This window comes from Lonchura striata, chromosome 8 (assembly GCF_050655825.1).
Source record: "Lonchura striata isolate lonStrDom1 chromosome 8, ASM5065582v1, whole genome shotgun sequence".
In the NCBI taxonomy this organism is placed as follows: domain Eukaryota; kingdom Metazoa; phylum Chordata; class Aves; order Passeriformes; family Estrildidae; genus Lonchura; species Lonchura striata.
In genome coordinates, this window is record NC_140710.1 from 2815641 (window position 1) to 2838105 (window position 22465).

General features: G+C 42.7%; 1 protein-coding gene across 8 annotated transcripts in view; it reads right to left on the reverse strand.

Annotated features, from left to right (window-relative positions):
- The window catches only part of PATJ (PATJ crumbs cell polarity complex component), a 140381-nt gene that overhangs the window by 36040 nt on the left and 81876 nt on the right, over positions 1-22465 (reverse strand). For 6 of the 8 annotated variants that reach the window (XM_021542668.3, XM_085585640.1, XM_085585633.1 and 3 more), the window contains 4 exons: positions 20527-20723; positions 12695-12786; positions 4768-4840; positions 2357-2458 (listed from right to left, as the gene is read on the reverse strand). In XM_021542668.3, coding sequence (XP_021398343.3) covers positions 2357-2458; positions 4768-4840; positions 12695-12786; positions 20527-20723 — 464 coding nt within the window. The remainder of the gene's footprint in view (positions 1-2356; positions 2459-4767; positions 4841-12694; positions 12787-20526; positions 20724-22465) is intronic. The other 2 variants (XM_085585638.1, XM_085585637.1) reach the window with 1 other exon arrangement.

Genomic DNA, 22465 nt, shown 5'->3' on the forward strand with positions numbered 1-22465 from the left:
TGTCAGATTAAATCTTCCAGGAGCATCTCAAAGCCCCCTCCACCAATTCTTTTCCAAGCACACCTTATAGAAAATCAGATTTCTTCAATCCTGAGAAACCCAGGACCTTCCAGGAGGCCACCTCAAGCTTCAGCTAATAAACACAGAGACTTTGCCTAACACTTCCACTGGCTCCAGTTCAGAAACAAAGTTGTTTTCCTTCTCCCTTCTTATCATCCAAGCCTACAGTGATGTCCATTATACAACTTTATAGCTTTTAAAGTGATGAAGTGGCAACAAAGAGTATGTTGTGAGAGACTGACAAATTTATCAGCAACAGATGAACAGAGAACTATGAGAATTTTTTAACTTTCCTTTTATTACAGCTGTCACTTGGTGAGACATCCTGCCCATGCTTTGAGCTGTACATACTTGTGGAAGATCTCTGCTGATAAGCACAGACTTTTTATTTACTCAGTGAACTTGATCTTACTTGTTTACTTTTACATTCCTGATTTCTCCTGACACGTGACTGAGAAATTCAGAAACAATGGTGAAGTGGCACTGAGGCTCTGGTAGCAACATCATGCTGTGAAAAACAAAGCTCTGTTTTCTTTTCCTTCACTAGAAGACTGCAAGACAAATCTCCCTTCCCAAAACCACCAATTTCTGTTGTGCTGCACTGCAGAGTCAAGTCTTAATGGCAGTTAAGAAAAAACTCCCTTGAGGCCAGAACCATCAGCACACTCCCAAAACTGAGATTCACTCAGAAATATTCCCCAGACAGAATTAAATCCTTATGGTAAGAACACTCTGAAATTATGAAACTGGCTTTTGCCATTATTTTTCATCCACTTATTCCCCTAAACCAAAGGCTGGCCCAGCTGAAGGCATTATGGGATGAGCAGCTGGGTCTCCAGGAATTCCAGCACTTTTCTGAGAGCGGGCCTCTGCCTTCTCTTACCTCTCTGCCATTGCTCTGTTTGGGACAACTCTTTTTCCTTCTTTTCTTTTACCTTTCAACTTGTGCCCTTTGGCTCCACAGTTCCCTTCTTTCTTGCTATCAATATATTCTGTGTTTCCTGTGGTTCCAGAGGCTTCTTCCCTCCACACCTACCTTGGGTTGCTGGATTTTCCCATTAAATTCACCCCTCCTCTAACACCACTCAAAGAGCTGCACAGTACCATGGCCTACACAAAAAGTTCACTTTTGTATAACATATATTATGTATTTTTATCTGCTTCAGTCTTTGAGCAATTTCTCCTATTACCTTGTAATCCCTCTGAAATTTCTTGCCAAGTTGAGCAAGAACTGCAATAATACCAGGTGAGTGACACCTGCAAATACATACAGGGAAACTCTGATTCCTTTATATTCCAGCCCATCAGAGGAATCAGCACTGGGCTACCAAACAGCAATAACTCAACCTTTTAGTAATCCATTAGGGACATAAATCAATCCATAGGTGATTAATTCTGATGCTTGAATAGCACATAACACATCCTAACTCTTGGAATTTGCAGACTCATTAATTAAACACTCACTATCTACAGAGCATTATGTATACTCAATTTATATTTGCAAACCCCAAGACACTTCTTGCAAGAGACATGATGGAGCAGGAAGAAGACATCTAAGAGGAAAAACACCCAGAAATGCCAGATTTCCTTAGCTGAGGACACACAGCAAAAAGGCCCTCTCAGCAAATTCTGAGGTACCTCAAGCTTAGTCATGTTTACTGTTTTCCATTTTAAATTTTTAACACAGCATCTAAAACGAAGAAATCAGAGCTGCACCCTGAAGGACTTCCAGATTCCTGATAATGCATAATCCTGACCTATCAAACAACAAAAATCTCCATCTGTGTCAATGAGAAGTTCAGTATTTATTACAGTGCACACTGACAGAACCACATTAAACCACAAGTTATGGCCTCGATGCAGAAATCACTGAGAGCAACTCTATAGCTGTGTTATTCAGGAGGCAAGACTAGATTATGATAATAGACATCTTTGCCGTAGAATTTATGAAGCTATGAATACAAATGAGAGTATGATTTACAGACCAGGCTTTTTCTAAAGTTTGTCACACGTGGATGGAAGAAGTGGAAACCCAATCCCCTGCCTCACCAAGAACCCAAGAGAGGGCCAAAATGCTACGTGGAAACTCTTATCTTGGTATTTTAACAAGTTTTACTGAGTGCTCAGTTCATGAAAACAGGCTGGGTACATAAAGCTGAATTTGATTCTGCTTTTACATGTACTGGATGTTATTTGACAAAAGTGCTGCAACACTCCAATAAAAAGGCAGAGAAAACCAATGAAGTTGAGTGAGCCTCCACATTCTGAACTCTAATCAAATTAAATATTGCCTTACATCACTCACAGCTTTGTTGGATTCCTCATCAGTCAAACTTTTCATGACAACTTCCAAACTCGGGTCTTCCTCGCCACTTGCAGGTTCAGTGCCACTGTGGTCCTGGGAGAAAGGATTGACAACAGCTTTTAAACAGAGCTCTGGGCCCCCAAAACAGCTATACAGAAATATTGGACAGTTTTACCCTTTTCTGTTGTATTTTTTAGACAAGGGGCAGCACACCAAGGTGGAAAGATCCACAATGAAAGCTGATATAATCCCAATGTCAGGAGGTGAATGAGGCATGTAACCCTGGGAAGGCAGACCTTGGTTCCCACTTGGCTGACAGAAAGCACCACAAGATATTCCCAAAACTGCACTCAGGGGCAGCTCTCAAGGCCAGACTAATCCCTGTCAACTGTGAAAGCTGTGGACTTGGTATGAAGAGCCTTTCTCCAGCCCTCTGTCCCATGCTCCACACAGTAAAGGAGTCCCAGTTTCCTTCACACAGCTTGGGAAAACCATGGAAAAGCACCACAAGATATTCCCAAAATTCCTGGCTCCAGCCCTGCAGCAGCTTTGTGGCCTCCCCTGGAATCTTTAGGCCTAGAAACAAAACTATTTCTGATTTTTCATTAGACATTATACATTTAAGTAAATGTAAACTCAAATGTCTCAACCACCACTTGGGAGGACAAAGCACCTCTGTTCACTATTGCAAAAAAAACCCAAAACAAAACAAACCTCATTCTGTGGCTTTCTGGTTATTGAAACTTCTAAAACCCCATTTTACAGCAATTAATATTGAATATACTCTGTTTCTGGTGGCTTGCCCTCAGTATCACGCCACAACACAGTCTTATCCTGTCCTGCAAGATCCTGATTTAAGGTGTATTTACTGTTTATCACTTTTCATACAAAGATAAAGAGATAAGCAGCAGATAAAGAGATAAGATAAAGATCAAGAGAAAGAAAACTAACACAGTTAATCCATGGTAACTCTGGCACCCTGATATTCCATTCCACCAGCCAGGCTGTTTAATGTGATCTGACAAGTTACATGTAGGGTGCATGTAACACACAATGTTAAATATTTATGTGGTATTTCAAAGATATTTGAAGATATCTTTTCAAGATATAAGGCTATTTTTTCTTTATTTAAAGAGAGGAAGAGCTGCCAAAGAAAGCAATGTAAACTTCTGTATAACATCACTATATTTGGTTATGTTGATTTTATATAATGAAAAGATACCAGCTAGAAGTAAAAACCTGTATTTACTTATAAAACAAACATAATGTAAATAGTCAGAACTTGCCATTAATGCATGAAACTCAACCCAAAAGCATCTACCTCTAAAGGCAAACAAAGACAAACTTGGGTAGAGCCTAATTACAGCCAGTTGACCACAGGACAGACTGTGCCTAAACAAAGCTTTGTGCTACCTCCTGAAGGCACAAATATTAAACAAAGCTGGGAACAAATGCAGGTATTAAAAATAAAATGAACTCTGTGAATTGTTGAGTAATTTATAAACCACCAGCTACACCTGGGACATGCTGCTGGTGTGGAGGAGAGAAGGAAAAGCCAAAGCACTGTCCACAAATGACTGAGATCCAAACAAAACACAAGCAGTTCTTGCTCTGTGCAGCACCAGGCTTGCAAGAAGCAGCCAGCAGAGGTAAGAGAATCTGGAGAACAACAGCAAGAGTGCAAACAGGAGATGCATCCAGCCTTACCTCGCGCGGCCCCGCGCTGAGGGATCCCAGCCACGCTCATGGAAATACCAGGAGTTCAATGCACATGGATTTATTGAGGCAAGACCAAACCCCAATTAAATTACAAAACATCTTTTGCTTTATTAGCTCAGATAGAAATAGAATTAAAAAAGCAACAGCGAGGCTAACCGTGTAGTTTATCTAGAAAATTTAGTTACAGCGTTATTGAGATGTCAAAATGATAACGAGTGTGGTGACTGCAGGGATTCCTGGTGCACAGGGGAGCAATCAGTCTGCACTGGGGCTGAGACAGCAACAAAAATCACCAAAAACACCTGCAACATTACCACACTGAGACTGTTTTTGCATTGGAAGATTACTCCAGGCAGAACTACCTCAGCACAACTACTGGGAGCAGCTGGAAGAGGAGCAGGACAAGGTTTTAATGTGGAGGAGGTGCCAAGGTTTTATTTGGAGCCTGCTCTTCCTCCCTGTTTAATAGATGCTGTTAATGCCATGCAGGTCTGCCAGGACAACCAGATCAATAAAAAAGAGACAGGGCAAAATAAGCCATTTAGGCCAAGTCTCTACCCAATGCATTTTATGACCCCGGGTTTAATTAGACAAGGTGCTCAAACATATCACGAGCTGCTAATTATGATTAATTTATCCAATTTAGCAGTCTCTAATTAAAAACAAGAGCCCACAAACCTTACCTCAATGGCAGAGTGGGAGCCTGAAGGCAGTGGGAAGGGAGTGACAGCCATCTGGTTGAGTGCATCTTCACTTCTGCACGACAAAACAAAACACCACGTTACCCACCAAGGCAGGGTGGGCAAACCTTTCCTTGGAGATGGTTCTGCCCATTAAAAAAACACCCTCAGCAGCATGACAACTGTTCCTTACCAGAGTTAGAGCTCAGGAAATCACTTAATTTTTGCTCTGGTTCCTTGGTCCCCAACAGATCCCATCCCTCCACGGGAGCTGAGGAGGCTCATCTGGGACATACTGACATCATGGCCTTTGGAAATCTAATTTTGTGTGGATTATCAGAGGATGCAGTTGGAATTTATGGTCCCTACACATCCATAGATGGGCTCACACTTAGGCTATTTTAATGGTCTCTACATCTGTAAACTGCTTGTTGATAGTTTCACATTCACATTACTGAAATACAATACCTGTATTGATGTAACAGATTGCTTGTTTTTGTTTTTTGTTTTTTTTTGTTGGGTTTTTTTTTGTTGTTGGTTTTTTTTTTGTTGTTTTTTTTTTTCATTTTTGCTGTGGTCTTTTCTAAAAGATTCAATGTAAAAACCTGGAAGTGATTATTTTATAAAATGCAGGGAGGAGATGAACACTGATTCTCCCCACATATAAAGTGAATTATTTTCCCAAAATGCTTATGATGTATGGCATCTTTTTCTCTTGGTTTTTTTTTTTTTTTTTTTTTTTTTAATTTAACAGCATTCTGTCTTGCTGATGTTTTTCCTTAACCTTTAAACTGATTTGTTTTCTGGAATTAGCTCTGTGTTTTTTTGGCCTCTGTAAAACAAAACCAGGTAACAGATGACTTCAGTGATATCACTTAAGGCAAATCATCACAGAATCACAGAATTATTTGGCTGGGAAGGGACTTTAAAACACATCCATTGCCACCCCTGCCATGGGCAGGGACATTTTCCACTGTCCCAGGTTGCTCCAGTCTGGCCTTGGGCACTGCCAGGGATCCAGGGGCAGCCACAGCTTCTCTGGGCACCCTGTGCCAGGGCCTGCCCACCCTCCCAGGGAGGAATTTCTTGGATTTTTTGGGAAGAAATTCCCCAAATCCAATCTGAATCTACCCCAGCCATCTTAAAGCCATGTCCCCCTGTCCTATCCCTTCGTGCCTTTTCACAAAGTCCCTTCTCCAGCCTTTCTGCAGGAGGAATCTGTGATGCTGCTGTTTCCCAGGTACAGTTTTTAGATAAAGGGAATTTACTCCTCATGGCTCTTCCAGGTTTGAATTTCTGGTCCTCTCTACTACACTCCATGTTGCAGTGACACGAGCAGTATCTTTTCCTCTTTAATTTCTGGAATAAGCTATTAGACTATTATGTGTTTTAAACACATTTTATGGAAGTGCCTGAAAGAAAAACGTCTCGTTTTCCCCCTGAAGGGTTGAAAGACACGGAGCTAGCATGTTCTGATCACTGAGAAATAACTCTGTGAATCTACAGCTCTCAGCACAGCAGCACACGGGAGTCCCAGGCATCTGAGATGATAAATCCTGCAGGCAAAGGTTGGTGAATTCATTTACTTATCTCCAAGCACACAGCCACGCAATTCAAAGGAGCTGGCTGGGTGCTGCTCAGAGCTGTCCTGGCTCCCAGCCTCTCCTCCTGGCCCTGCAAGGGTGAGAATCCAGCCTGGGAGCAGCATCCTGCTGCAGACACAGGGCCAGCACAGGCACGGAACCAAGCCCGTGAATTTCATCAGCATTTCACAATTTCCAAGTGCATTTTACCCCACAGGGCATATTGGGCAAGGATGTTTTCCCTGCTCTTATCTTCGTGAGACATCGATCTCGTTATGCTTGGTGCTTTTCTAACCTACAGGAATAAATCACCCAGTGATTTTGTGATTTTGCCTTGACTGCAGAGGTTTTCCTGACAATGGTTTATGTGAAGTACAATCAGCATGAAAACCAACCCCACTCTGCAGCTCACAATGCAGGCTTCGTGCTGTGCAATTAGGAGCAAACATGGAAATAAAGAGCAATATATATATCTATATATATAAGCTTTTGTAAGAAATACCCTAAAAATTGTTGGACAGGAGCTTCATGACAAACTAGGGTGTAATTAATTATCCAAACTAGTTTTCACTTCATACGCAAACACCTTTAAATTTTTTTCCACCAGTGGGGAAAAAAATATCTTTACGCAGCTTTAAGTGGATGGCCATTTTTATTCCAAGCAATAAAAAAACACTTACGGTAATTCCCCTGGGAAAAAAAAATGCAAAAATGTAAAAAACCCCAAGGTTACACAGTGTCACAACTTGTAATCTCCCCCTGCTAGGACTCGTACATATTTAAATACTTTAATGCTGCTTCAAAGGAGAATGCTTCAAAGCAGAATCAAAGTGGGAATATATTTTAAAGTGACAGATCTAATAATAAATTGCTGTTTCTGCTCTCCACTTCCACAAGTGTCCTCAACTAAAATGTGAATTTATTTACGACTAAAAGGAGCAATCATTTTCTTTTGATGCAGGGGCAGACATCTTAGAAGTCTGAACAACATATTCAAATTACACTGACAGCATTCCACATATTTGCCAATAGTTGCTCCAGAACCACCTCCAAAAAAGCTGCTCCCAGTTGCTGGTGCTCAATCATGTTTGGGGCTAAGGTGTCTAAACCTTCACACTCAAGATAAAGTCTTCATTCCTTACTACATTTTACTTATTTCTAGTCTAAACAGGACCCCTGGACATTCCCCATCCTGTCTTGTAGACCAAAAAAAAATAAAACTCCTGATGTTCTGCTCCATCTGCACCTTTGCAGCTTAAGCAAAGGCAAATACATTTATTACTGATTGAAATACCACAAAAACTTGGTACAAAGGAAGCCTAAAGAGGCACATGCACAGATAAATCCAAAGGGAGCATCCATTCCGTGCTGCAGGAAGGAAGGTGCAGTTGGGTGCTGTAAGGCCAAAAAATCCCAAAGAGAAATCCCAAACCAGACCCATTGGAGAGGCAACCCCAGCACCTCAGTGACTGAATTCAGAATTGACATGCTGACTTGCTCTCTGAGGGCTCCTGACAACTTCTGACTCACCATGGACCTCCAGACATCCTCTGGATGTCTAAACCAAGGGAGAAAAACCTCCTGCCAAAATATCTGCAGCCATCAACACTGAGAGAGCATTAGGCAACAGCTTGGCAAGGGGCTGTGGATGCTTTTTGTGGGAATACATCAAGAATCAGAAGGAAAACCCAACAGCTTGTGTGATGTGACACAAAAATCTTACATAGAACAGAGCTGTGGAACAATAAATGTTTGTAAGGTGACACCAGGAGATAAAGTCTTGCAGATTACTGAAAGTTTATAAATATATATGTAAATAATAGTGTAAATAACTGTAATAATAGTGTAAATAAATGTAGAACAAGGGAATAAATGTCTCCTCTGTAAGGTGACACCAGGACATAAAATCTCTCAGATTATCAAAAGCTTATCCTGCTTATTAAGTTAAAAAAAATCCCAAATCAGGATCTTGTATTTTCTCATCTTTGTCTTCCCTCTGGAAGCTCCTTTGGAAGACACACTGGATTTCTCCTCCAAGGCAGGACCTTTGTGCATCTTCCTGAAAAATCTCTCCCCCAACAGCAAGAACAGTCTTGTTCTGCACTTCCTTCCCATCCATCCCCAATTACTTGGGAGCCACAGGCACACAGGTATTTTAAATGAACAACTAATGTTCATATCATCTGCAGCTTAGGTCATCAAAGGTTTTGGAGGAGCCCAAATTACTGAACTTCCTGGACCATTCCTGAGCCTGTTCCCACACGTGTATGACAGAGAGGAGGAAACAGCTCTGGAGAAAACAGGAAAAGTTCAAACTTGCACACACACAGGGCCTGGCAAGGGCTTAGTTTTAAAGCTTTCCCACATGAAAGAACCTCAGCAATCAAAGCAAGCAAAACCAGGAGTTTATGCCTTTAAAATATGGCCAGTTATGTAGGTTTGAACAAACCTACATAAAAAATAATTTTAAATACAATTTTAAAAATTATATTTAAATATAATAATGTCTAATTCTAATTATTTCTAATTATTATAGAAATAATTTCTAATAATTTCCTAGTTATTATAGAAATAATTTCTAATAATTTTCTAATTACCATAGGAATAATCTCTAATAATTTTCTAATTATTATAGGAATAATCTCTAATAATTTCTAAAGCATGGAAGTGTTTGAGAATGGCACTAAACATGAGATGTCACTCCTAGAGGCTCTGAAAGAAGAGTCAAAATCACAGCAGTGGGGAGTGTTGAACAACACAGATACTCCCCAGTCCTTGGAGCAGAAGGATCTCTTTCCTCTGCACATCACCATAAATAACAGGAGATTACACCTGGAACTGGAAGGAGGGGTTGGGTGACAAGATTTGTGGGCTTCACAATCCCACCAGCAGGAAGCAACAATATCAGAGCAGTGGCTGCAGTGTGGGAGGGCTCAGGACAGATGACAGATGGCATTTAAATCAGAAAAATCCCTCACTATTAAAGCATTTCTCATGGTTCATCACAGCACAAGGCAATTTTTTTTTAAGGGATAAAGGTAGACCAAAGAGTGACTCACAGAACACAATGGGAGGATGGATTAAAATCAGTGGAATCCACTTTGATTCAAGCATTCAGCTATATTTGATCTGCTTATTATACCAACACTGAAGCACCAAACCAGATTAAAGGCAGTTAACTGAGCACGGAAAAAATACTGAATTTGCTGAATCACAAAATTCTCACTGTAAAAGAGCATTCTGGTGTAAACTGGATTTCCTACTCCAGATGTAAAATGTGATTATATTGTTTCATTATGTGTTACAGGGATGGACTTAAAACACATAATCAAAACCCACAATGGGCAGAAACACATCCTATTTTGGGAACTGGGGCACAGGCACTCTAAAAGAAGCAAGTCCCTCTCTCATATTATTACTTGCCTGATTCCTGTTGGAGAATCACAGCAAGCATTTCAAAAGGCAACTAAAGCATTACATCCCTTATTGCCCCTAAAAAAAGGAAAGCGACACTCTAACTGCAAATCTTTTAGATGCTCTTAGAAGCTCAAGTAATTAATGAGACCACTGGGAAATAGAGCTGTGTTAAGACTTATATTTTGGAATGTGGCCAAAATCAACTGTTTTAAATAATCATCGTCAACTTAATTGAGGAAAAGATGCTCATAAAGCAGAGTGAGAAGCCTTCAAACATAAGGGGGTGTCTGTGATTCTCACAACAGCTACTGAGCTGTGTCTCATCAGCAAAAATTCCAGGAAAGGGTGGGAATGCAATTGTAACAGTACCTGGGTGTAAAAAAGTGTGAACAGACTTTTATAGCACACGTGGTAAATCAGGATTTTAGCAAAAAGTCAAAAAGGCTGAGGATACCTTTTATCCTTTATCTTTGTCTAGAAAAAGAAATAAATTTGGGGCTGGAGCTGGATAATCTTTAAGGTCCCTTCCAACCCAAACCATTCTGTGATTCTCTGAAGTTATTTAATGATAGTTATTACAGCTCTCACAGAAAGGCTTTTCTTTGCCCAGGAATTTCTGGGCTTCTTTCACAACTGATTAAGGAGTTTATGGAAACATCCCCCTGCCCTGCACATGAACCAAAACACCAGGAATAGGAAAACCTGGATGCTGTTTCCTGCTTCCAAGTGGAAAGTGGCATGCTTATCCCTCAGCATCCTGCATCTCAGGGAGAAAAAGGCCTCAGGGTATCAGAGAGGGCACTTGGAATAGCCAAAAAATTCCACCAGTTTGGCTTATATGCCCTGAATCAGCTCAGTCAGGACCTTTTTAGGCTGTGGATTGATGTGTTTCTACAAAATTATTATCTACTCAGGTTTTTCACTGGTGAAATGAGAATATTCATGTTTTTATGAACATGGAGACCAAATTAATTTCTCTCATGACTCCTGCAGTCTGTGTCATTTTCCTATGGTGAGCTGTGGTGTAACATAGCCAAAACACATCCAGAGGCACAAAAAGGCCACAGCTCATGTTTTCACTCAGCAGCATCCACTGGGTTTGTGGTCTGAGGTGGAGGAATGGGAAGCACCAAGACAGACTGGGCTCACAGTCTGCATGAGAAGAGCAAATAATTCTTGTTTGTCCTTAAAATCCACATTTACGAGAGACAGTCTAATTTGTCTTTGCTAGAACTCAACCACACATCAAAAAACAAGGGATATTGGTATTCTCCCCACATTTGGGGCAGTGCTCCAGTTACTGAGGACATCCTCTCAGTGGGAGAATTCCCTTTTATTGCTGTTCCAGTGCCTGCCTGGGCTGAGCAAACAAAGCCATCAGTTGTCAGTGTAAGGCCAAGAGCAGTGACAAGACGTTGTGCTCTTGGGAAGATGGAAGTTTACAACCTCAGCAGCAGCATTTAAAAGGAGAAATTGTTTTGTTTTTTTTTTTTAAATCTCTGAGATGGAAACAAGAATCACCCAATAGTATTTTCAATATCTCTTTCTAGTGTCTGTTGAATATTTGAGATGAATTTTCTCCTTGAAACTCACAATCTGAAAGACTTTTAGCTAAGAACCTACATGGTCAAAGGTCAAAGGACACACCAAGGATCCAAGGACACACCAAGGATCTGCAGTCCATGGAAGTGGCTCTGACAGGGCCCATGGAATTCCATTCCATTCTGCTTGGAGCAGCAGGGCAGGCTGCAAGGAGCCCCCACTCTTGGCTTGGGCTCCCACAAGTTGTGGTTTTGCCTCTGGAACTTCCAACCAGACACGTTTTCCACAGGCAATTAAATAATGGTGAGTGATCTGTGGGACGTGACGTTGAATTTTCAGTGGCTGGGGAAAGTAACACAGGAGCTGCAGGCAAGGGCATTAATCTCCTCCAGGTCCTCTGAGCTGCCAAGGATAGCAACTCATTCCTCATGGTGCTAATGCTGCTCTTCCATCATTTCTGGGCACGCTGCACCAGGCAGAGCCGTGGCAGTGAATGTACACATTTATATGCATTCACCCACAGATTATTACATTGTTCACAGGGAGGCTGTGGATGAGCCAGGAATATAAAACAATATCAAGTATGATGTATGTGTTGGTGGGAAGACCACCTTATAAAATGGCATGGGGGTAAGTGCCCCCAACAAAAGTCACAGCTGGAATTTATTCTTAAATACACATCTATGGAATTCCAGCCTGTTAAAGCATGTATGAGTCCTGGGAAAGAGGCAGCTTTTTCCCAGACCTTCTGCCCAGGGTCAGAAGAGCAACACTTCCTGAACTACTGAGGGAATGCACGCAGGTGTCTTTAATTCATGTACAAAGAGGAAAAATTTTCATGCTCGGAGCAAAAGAAAAATGCCCACATGTAATTTTTATGCAGATGAAAGGATATTTTAGCATATTCCCACCCACACAATCCATCCCAGTGCTCCTTGGCAAAGGCAGGCTTCCCCTCTGTACAAACAAGCCCTTGCTCACTTTCAAAATCCTCTTTTGGTGCCCACACAAAGGTATCCTTCAGACTTCCACCCAGCCTCTGCTCCTCGTGCTTCATCCCTGCTCCTCTCCCAGCAATCCCAAGCCTCTGCACCATCTCCACTCCCTCCTGGCTGGATGAACAAGCTGCCCTCGTCAACCCTGTGCAGAACCATCCCAAAGCACTTTAGGAAGTTGTGGGAGAAGCAGCTCCCACATTCATTTCCATTAGATTTTTTTTCCATTATTATGGAGAACTCTTCAACTGTTCCAAGAATAGTCAGGGAAAAGGCTTATTCAGCTTCAAAGAGAAGTGAGAAAGTTCAGCATGTGCAAAGCAGGCTAAATATGTAAATATGCCATGGAACAGGCTAAAGTGCAACAAATGTTGTGATGAGAATGGTTCTTACCGTATGAAAACCAGCTTGACCTTTGATGGGGCAGTTTTAATGATTGCAGAAGCATTCTGGTGGCTTCTTCCATACAATATCTGATTGTTTATCTGTTAAAAGAAAATGATTTTCAAGTAAGTGGAGGAAGGAGTACACCTTGTTCTAATTTATACCACCAAGACTTCCAAGTTTACTGTGGGATAAGGAGATAAGACTCAAAGAAAATGTGGTCTCCAAATCTTGATCTACATAAAACAGGAACCAATGCAGAGCTAATTTACTGTTATTAGTAAACCACAAATGAGAGAAATTTTTTTTTTTCCCCTACAGATCCCTTGAATGGGTTTTAAGGATTATTCCCAGATTTTTGGAAAGCAACTTGATCTGAGGAGAATCATATAGCTGTGACAACAGCACAGATGTTTAGATGTTTAGACTCCTGCACTTTGCCTGCAGGCTCTGGCCAGTTAGGAAAACTGGCTGCTAAGATTGTGCTGACTCCTCAGCTCTGCTGAAGGAATCAGGAGTGGGAGTCAGGGAGATGAAGGACAATTTAAGGACATGATGCTGCATCACTTCTGCTGTGAGGGACCCACACCTGAGCACAGCAGCAGACACTGAGCAGACACAGGGAAATGCTGCAGCTGCCAGGGGAAAAAACAGCCTGGCCATGATGTGACCCAGGTGGCAGCAAGGCCATGGCACTGGCACTGCCCAGCACTGCTGCAGCCACAGCACCAGGGCAGTGACCAACCCTGAGCTGGCGCTGCCCAGGCACCTCAGCCCTGGGGTCAGCCAAAAAAAGAAGGACATTGAGGGGCTGGAGTGTGTCCAGGACAGGGAATGGAGCTGGGGAAGGGTCTGGAGCAGCTGAGGGAGCTGGGGAGGGGATGGGGAATCCCTGAGGGAGCCAGGAAGGGGCTGGAGAATCCCTGAGGAGCTGGGAAGGGGCTGGAGAATCCCTGAGGAGCTGGGAAGGGGCTGGAGAATCCCTGAGGGAGCTGAGGGGGCTGGAGAATCCCTGAGGGAGCTGGGAAGGGGCTGGAGAATCCCTGAGGAGCTGGGAAGGGGCTGGAGAATCCCTGAGGGAGCCGGGAAGGGTCTGGAGAATCCCTGAGGGAGCTGGAGAATCCCTGAGGGAGCTGAGGGGCTGGAGAATCCCTGAGGAGCTGAGGGGGCTGGAGAATCCCTGAGGAGCTGGGAAGGGGCTGGAGAATCCCTGAGGGAGCCGGGAAGGGTCTGGAGAATCCCTGAGGGAGCTGAGGGGGCTGGAGAATCCCTGAGGGAGCTGGGAAGGGTCTGGAGAATCCCTGAGGAGCTGAGGGGGCTGGAGAATCCCTGAGGAGCTGGGAAGGGGCTGGAGAATCCCTGAGGGAGCCGGGAAGGGTCTGGAGAATCCCTGAGGGAGCTGAGGGGGCTGGAGAATCCCTGAGGGAGCCGGGAAGGGTCTGGAGAATCCCTGAGGAGCTGAGGGGGCTCAGCCTGGAGCAAAGGAGGCTCAGGGCCCTTGTGGCTCTCACAGCTCCTGCCAGGAGGGGACAGCCGGGGGGTCGGGCTCTGCTCCAGGAACAGGGACAGGAGGAGAGGGAACGGCCCCAAGTTACACCAGAGGAGACTTAGATTGATATTTGGGAGAATTTCTCACAGAAAGGGTTGTCCAGCCCTGGCACAGCTGCCCAGGGCAGTCCCCATGCCTGGAGGGATTTAAAATCCCTGTGGATGTGGCACTTGGGGACACGGGGCAGTGGCGGCCTTGGCAGTGCTGGGGAAACAGTTGGACTCTCTGTCCTAGAGGATTTTTCCAACCTAAATAATCCTATGCTTCAATACTGCAGTTTTTTCCTCACACTCTAAATTTACAACATAATATTTACATTCACATTTGATATACCAATGCTGCTTAAAACAATAACGACAACAGAGCCCAGGAACAATTCAGTGGTGATTACAGAAGGAATTTTTGTTACTGCAGATGTTTGTATTGGATTCTGGGTTTGTGATCTTGGAAGGATATTTTTTTTTCATTCAAGCAAGAAGTAACAGGCCAAGTCTTCCAGCCTGGTGTGATATGGGCTAGTCAGACACATTAGGAATATTCATAAATCTTACTTTCAGCTGGTCAAAACATGATGCAAGTTCATCGGTTAAATAAGGACAATAAAAGGACAAGATGAAACCCCTTAACAATTGGTTACTGACTGGGATTAAAGTGCAAAACTTTTACCTACCAAGTCTTTTATTGTACAAAGAGGGACCCAAGCAAGGTCTAAAGGAAATAATATCACCATTCCCAAAGAGTTAATATGGTTCTGTCTGCAGCTGCCATGGTGGAAAAGGCAGGGTGAGAAGCAACATCCTGGGTCACACCTCATTAATCAAACATCAATTTAAAAATCCAGCAGCAAAAATGAATGAATGCTCAGCTGCATTCTGCCTTCAAGCTCAACTTGAAATTTTCAGTGAGTTTGTTGACTTAATTTCTCTAAGTTTGAGAATAAATAGTTCACTGGGAATACTGAATGCTTTACAAATTGTTTGGATTTAGTTAAATTGCCATCAATTTTCCTAAACAGCAGGCTTCTTAGATTAAAATTTATAGTCTTTACTCTGCCTAAATTAATCCTATTCACTACATGTATCAAATAGTCCAAAATTTAATTAGCTGTGAGCTGGGTCTCTAAGTTATAATTATTTAATTACTCCAAAATGAAAGCATAATCAAAGCAATATATCTCCACAAGGTTTTGGACTGTCCTACAGAATTATTACACCCAGTATTAATTTTTCTTTTATTTTTTTTAAAGTACACTTTATTTTAAAAAATGAATTAATGCTCCGTTAGCTGCAGATACCACAGTGATGAGCAAAACACCAAAGCCTACTTAAATAAAAATAAACAGAGGAGAACATCCAGGATTTCAGAAGAAACACCACTTTAAATCTTTCAAATTAAATAAAGTAACATGTCAGGTTAACTAAATAGTACTCTGGGAGTCAATGTCTATAAATCTGTGCTTTGCTTTTTGCATTAGAGATTAGAAAAGAAAAACAAAGCCTGGACTAAGCAAAAGAAATTAACTGATCTAAATCAACCTCAGCTCTTCTTGAAATGTCTCTTTCCATAACTCCTTGGGAAGTCAGCAGAGCTCGGAGAAAGATAAAAACTTGCTGCAGGTATGAGGTCAGGTCAGCACACAAGTTCAGCCTTTGGAGTAATCACACATTGCTTTATGGCAGATTTAATCACAGATCCCAAATGTACTGTTGCCTTCACCTACAGAAGTTTTGGTTTACAGTTTCATGCACTGAAGTAGCAGAAAGTACAAACTCACTGAAATTCGAGCTCTTGGGTTCAGAGGAAAAAATCTCCAGGATTGTTTGCTTCTCAAACTTTAATTTGCAGAAGAGAAACATTAGATATGGATATAAAAAACCCAACCCACACTGTTTTTACTACGTGGCAGTAATGGAAATCCATAAAATTAGTATCATCTGATTTTTATGAAAATCAAGTTAAATGATACCCCAAAGCTAGTAAAAATACTAGCTTAGCTTTCTGTAATAATTATTTCTTTGTACAATGCACTGGGTTCCTTCTTACCACAGGAATTGTAGCATTTCAAGATACAACCAGACTCTCTGAAACAATGGGAAAGTTTCAAAGCCTTTTTTTTTTTTATCAGTCAAATTTTATATACTGAAACCCCATAAAGTACACCAAACCCCCAAGTGACTAAAGCATGAGGAAAAAATTGGACAGAAAAACTAATTAGAATGTGAATTTCCCTCACCAAAATTCTGGGCACATGTTGAAACATGTGCATCATCTAAAGTGATCAACAGAGCATAAAATCTGTAAGGACAGAAAATATCCTGCTCTGAGCTGGCAGCTGATCCCTGTGGCTCCCCACCTGGGGAGTGTGAAGAAAGGACATTGGGAAGCCACAGATCCCTGAGCCCTCCTGCCCAGCAACCTCCCCCTGCTGCCAGCTTGGAAATCACCACCTAAACCCAACTGCACACAAGGCACACCAAAAAAGGATTTGCATCCTTCTGAAAGGACCAGAAGGACACTGGAGCACTTTGTCCAGAGAAGCTCCATCCCTGGAAGTGTCCTAGGCCAGGCTGGACAGGGCTTGGAGCACCCTGGGATAGTGGAAGGTGTCCATGCCCAGGGAAGGAGATGAAATTTAGGGTCCCTCCCGACCCAAACCATTCTGTGATTCTGTTCTGCGATCCCACAAATAAATTGAGAATGAAATGCCAATCCCCCACACCTTAGAACAGAAATGGCATTGTGAGTTTGGCTGGGGAGCTCATTTACTTGGGCAAAATACTGCTGTATCTATTATATTATTACAGCATAACTTCTGTTTGTCTAAGCACCTTAAAATAAAATAGCAATAAAAATGCATTTAGCACAAAAGCTCTCTGGCTTTGAACTGTGACAAAAATGGCACAAAGAAATAAAATGTAATGATTGTCTCTCAGGCAACAGTCCAGAATGGACAACAAGCAAACTTCTACAGCGATTTTTGACTCTTCGAGTCAAAACAAAGGAGCTTTTACTCTTTAAAATAGTACTCTTTTTTTATTCTGTGAAGTGCTGTGTCCTCACAGAATAAAAAACAGAAAGGGTTGGGTGGGAAAGGACCTTAAAGCTCAGCAGGGAAAACTCCACATCCAAACAATCAATTTCTTTCCAAATCCTGCCCCATCTTCAGCAAGAGAAGGGGAGCTGGCAGAACATGTCAACATCAGTAATTCAGCATTAGAGGGCTCTGAACAGCCTGGTTTATGAATAGAACTCAGTTGACTCTCTCCTGGGGAGATGGTAATAATAATAATAATAATGATAATGCTAATAATGGTAATAGCAGGGTGGATTATTCAGTGTGAACAGAAGCTCCTGGCAGGACAGGCCCATGCAGAGCTGGGAGCAGCAGGACTCGAGGCACAGGTACAGCTCCAGGTGAACCTGCTGAGGGCCATGCTGGGCACAATCAGCCCCAGCACTGAGCCCAGCCTAACAAGACACGAAGCAGGGCAGACACCTGCACTAAACCAGCACGAGAGCCAGGCAGGAGCACCACAGATGGTTCCTTTGCTTGGAAAAAGAACAGAAAAGCACAACTTGTGTCCTGTAAAAAAAATATTTTGCTGTGCAGGGACCAAATTCTGACCCAAGTAGTTTGCCCAATGTATAAAAGCGGGATGAAAGGACCTTCTTTCCCCAAAAAGCTGTTTTCTCCAGCCACATAGCCATCCAAAATACATCACTGAAGAGGTATTAAAAAATAACAATCACATGAAGATTTTTTGTGCCTTTCCCTCCATGTCAGGTTATGAAAACAAGCCAGGATCATGCCCCCAAAAGGCTACTGTTGTCTGCAGAAGCTAAAAGTGAGCTGGTATTTCACTAGTTCAGCAATGAATGAGAAGCTGAGCCAGCCTGGCAGCATCCCACATCTTCCAATTGAATCAAATCAAACTGCAGTTCAAAAGAAAAATGAACAGGTAACATCTATCTGTCTAATGGCCATCCCATTAGCCTGAACTCCAGCAAAAGCCACAGGGAATAATCTGCACACCCTGCAGAGGCATCCTCTGCTTTAATGGAGCATGACTGCCCAAATGGGGCAACCCAGGACAGCCCAGAAATGCCAGAGGCTTCCCAAGATGTGAATCCCTTCTCTTGCTGAGGCATTTCAGTATTGAAATCTGAGGTGTAATTAGAGATGCAGATGCAAATGTACCTTAAACATGAAGTTAGGTGAGAACCAGATGTGAATTCTGTCATCTCACTGCCCTTTGTAATGCAGGATGTCTGAATTTATCCTTTCCTGTAAGGAATTGTACTCCTGCTCACTTAGATTGGATTGCAAGGATTAACAAGGTAGTTACTAAAGTCTCCTTGAATTTTTATTTGAATCTGGACATTTTTGAAATGGAGACTCTCACTTTCCTTCTACTGAAGGGATAAAAAAGCCCATTTTATTTCCAACTTAACAGGGGGAGGAATGATGGCAACACCATCACTTTGGGAAATGCTCCTTATAATGTGGCTCATCCATGCAAAACCCAGCCTTGAGGTACATGTGATTAATCCCAGATGGTGCCTCTTAAAGTGCTTAACTTTAGATGCTCTGCTCTACCAGGAACTACCTATGATATGCAGAGGAGAACAGTGCCATGAGTTCTTTCAACACACCCAAAATGTAACAATTTTACTTTTTTTTACCATTAGAATTCAGTGTCAGGGACAGAAAAAATCATCTCTCTGAAGGAGAAAGTAATTTTCCTACCCTATTCTATTATGGTCCAGACCTTCATACCTTTTCTCACACTTAAAATGAAATCAACTTCAGATGATGGTGTTTCTATAGCCAAAAAAAAGTTATTTCTTGTACTATGTGTATTGAAATCCCCTAATTACAGAACTGTTAGACAATGAAAAATGCTTGGACAATTCTGACTATTCCCAGGGTACCCCCCAGGCAGCCAGACTGCTCTTTTTTGAGTCAAGAAATGTGAAAAAATAGGTGGTTTTCTGATTGCACAGAGAGAAAGTATCCCCACCCATGGAGAGCAGCAGGCCAGCAAATTTCTGCTCCTCAGTGAGAGTCTCTCTCCAAAAGGAAGATCCCCAGGGATGGATGATTTTTTTAAAACCACTGAAGCAATCACCAAGTGGGGAATCACTGCAGGTACCACAGCGAAATGTCATTTTGCAACAGCCCAAGAAGCAGATGAAGTGAAGGAAAAGCTGTGTTTTCAGGCTGAAGGTGAAGCAAGGAGACTGGAGAAAAAGTGAAGACAAAATGCTCCACTTGCTAACGAGCTCTCTTGCCTCGTGGGTGAACTTGTGCCAGACACAACTACAAAAAATAAGTATTTTAAGTTGCACCAGATCAAAACAGATTATAGCATGAAATTTATTTTCAGGATGGGGAATATCCCTGTCATCTGTAGAAACACATATGGCAACGTTGAGGGGGTTTTGGCTTTTTTTTTTTAACGAAAAGTGTGAATTTCCCTGTAAAGCACACATGCACTCCAAGGATTGATTTACTGTCCCCTTCCTGCCTTTCATCAGCCCCTCCCCACGCAGAGCTTGTGAACATGCTGAGAGCACAGACTTTGCTGACAAGACATTGCTTTTCACAGGCCAGTGAGTTTTGTTTCACTGCAAACACATTTACCTGCCAAAGGCCAAGTTCTCAGTTGATGTAAATCAGCACAGCTCCTCGCTCAGCCACCTAATTCCACTTCCAGGCTTTATTTAAAGGTTCAAGATGCCTCTCTCTCCCTGCACACACTAAAGGGAACAATACCTCAAGGAACCCAGCCCCAAAGTGCATCTAGGAAAGAGTTTTACCTCAAGGAACTCATCCCCAAAGAGCATCCAGGGAAGAATTTTACCTTGAGGAGCTCATCCCCAAAGAGCATCCAGGGAAGAATTTTACCACAAGGATTTCATCCCCAAAGGGCATCCAGGGAAGAGTTTTACCTCGAGGAACTCATTCTCAAAGTGCATCCAGGGAAGAATTTTACCTTGAGGAGCTCATCCCCAAAGTGCATCCAGGGAAGAATTTTACCACAAGGATTTCATCCCCAAAGGGCATCCAGGGAAGAGTTTTACCTCAAGAAACTCATCCCCAAAGTGTATCAAGGGAAGAGTTTTACCTCACAGGTTTCATCCCCAAAGGAAGAGGGAAGAGTTTTCCCTCCAGGAGCTCATCCCCAGAGGAAGAGGGAAGAGTTTTCCCTCCAGGAGCTCATCCCCAAAGGAAGAGGGAAGAGTTTTCCCTCCAGGAGCTCATCCCCAGAGGAAGAGGGAAGAGTTTTACCTCCAGGAGCTCATCCCCGATGTTCATCCGCCCGTCCCGTCCTGCAGGACCGTCAGGATTGATCCCAACCACGAAGATGCTCATCCTGGAGCGGTCCTTGTTGCCAGCCAGGCTGAGTCCCAGCCCATTCTTGTCTTTCTCCAGCTCAATAATGTGCAATTCTCCCGGGAGATCTCCATATCTCTGCCTGATTTTTTCTGGGGAGGTCAAAACATAAAGGGAGTTAGAACATAAAGTGAGTTACATGCAGATGTTTAACAACACGCACAAATATGCCAGAAATTTATGGCTTCTCAGCAAATAAGTGTTTTTAACAGAGGTCTTTTCAGCACAGACTCTAAAATATCATTTGCTCTGTGTGTATCAGTCACACAGCAAAACACAGCATCAGCTGCAAATACCGTTCACATGAAACTCACACTGTTTTTAATTATTTGTACAACAGCCTGGTTCCAAACCAAAACTTTTCAGGAAGGAGGGTAAACAAGGAAATTCCAGAGGCACCTTCACCTTACAAAACCTATCAAATTCAGGAAACTGTCGTAAAGTTCGAGCTGGTTAATTAACCACTGCGGGAAAGTGAAGCCCTTAAGGGCTCACACATTACTGCAAGCTCACATCCCAAGGTAAAGCCTTCTGCTTCCTCCTGGTGACTCAGGAATCTTCTCAGCACGCTCTGCTTAACTCCACGGGCTGATTAGGCAGAGCAGATGTCAGTGACAATGGAGATGAGTGATTGCATTTTTAAATGCAGCCTCACCTGATATTAAGGTAGTTATTTGTCTTTCATCTGCATTTCAAGCATTCCTGTGACAGAGCTCAATATATTTACAAAGTTATTTGGAGCACACAGCGTGGCTGGGGATGCTGACAGGTAAATCTGAGTGTCTTTTCACCACTGGCATACAAACATCTATCACCATTGCTGGGGAGGGCAGTTCTTTCCTGTCTGCTTTCCCTTTGCAGATTTTAAAGCCAATTTAAAGCATCACCTGCACCCTTCAGCTGGGCCACACATTTGAAAGAGCAAGTCAAAGCACACCCCTGTGGCTGGGTGTCACCTTTAGCATAGAGCCCGAGGTGAAAGAAACTGCTGCATTATGCATGAAAGGGAGAAATAAGGGATATTATATATTCAACCATATCCCTGAGTCAGCAGCAGGAACTAGATCAATATTAGCTACTACCACTCTCCTGGGGAAGCATATTTTAATAGTATGATTTAACTGCTGTAGTGAATGTTCCCATGACAACGAGAAAGAGGGAAAAGAGGTGGAGAAGGTGAGAGGGAGGCAACCAAAAGTGAATAAAAACTGCTGAGAAGAAAGAAGATGAGGTAGAGATGTTCATTCCACACCCCCTGTGCTGTCAGGGTGATTCAGCTGAACATGGGATGTTCCCAAGGGCTCTCCTCTCCAAGGGTCCTTTCTGAGTAATTGTTCCAGCTGCAGCAGCCCCTTGTGCCTTGGCAGAACCCACTGGGACATGGAGAGCAGCTTCCCTTCTCCAGCCCCAGCTGCACCCACGAGAATTATCCACACTGAGAGCAACCAGCTCCCCCCTTGCTGCATTTACACACTGACATTTTCCTGCTTGCTGCATTTACACACTGACATTTTCCTGCCATGCTCAAAATCCCCAGTGTCTGAGCCTAAAACCCCCAGGGTGCACAGTCAGGATGAGATGTTATCCCTGGAAAGATGCTAAAGCCCTACAGAGCTCTGCACAAAATCAGAGTATCACCAACAAAAAAAAATTAGAAAGCTCATTTGTTACTATCAATTATATGCCCCCAAAAATTAATGTAACTGTGTTAAATGGCAATCCATGTAGCTGTATGGTCCTTTATGTCTTAACTATTGGGGTCAACGTGTAATTAGAGGTGTGGTTTGCTACATGGATTTGGAAACTGTTTTGTCTTGTTAGTAACAGACCAGCA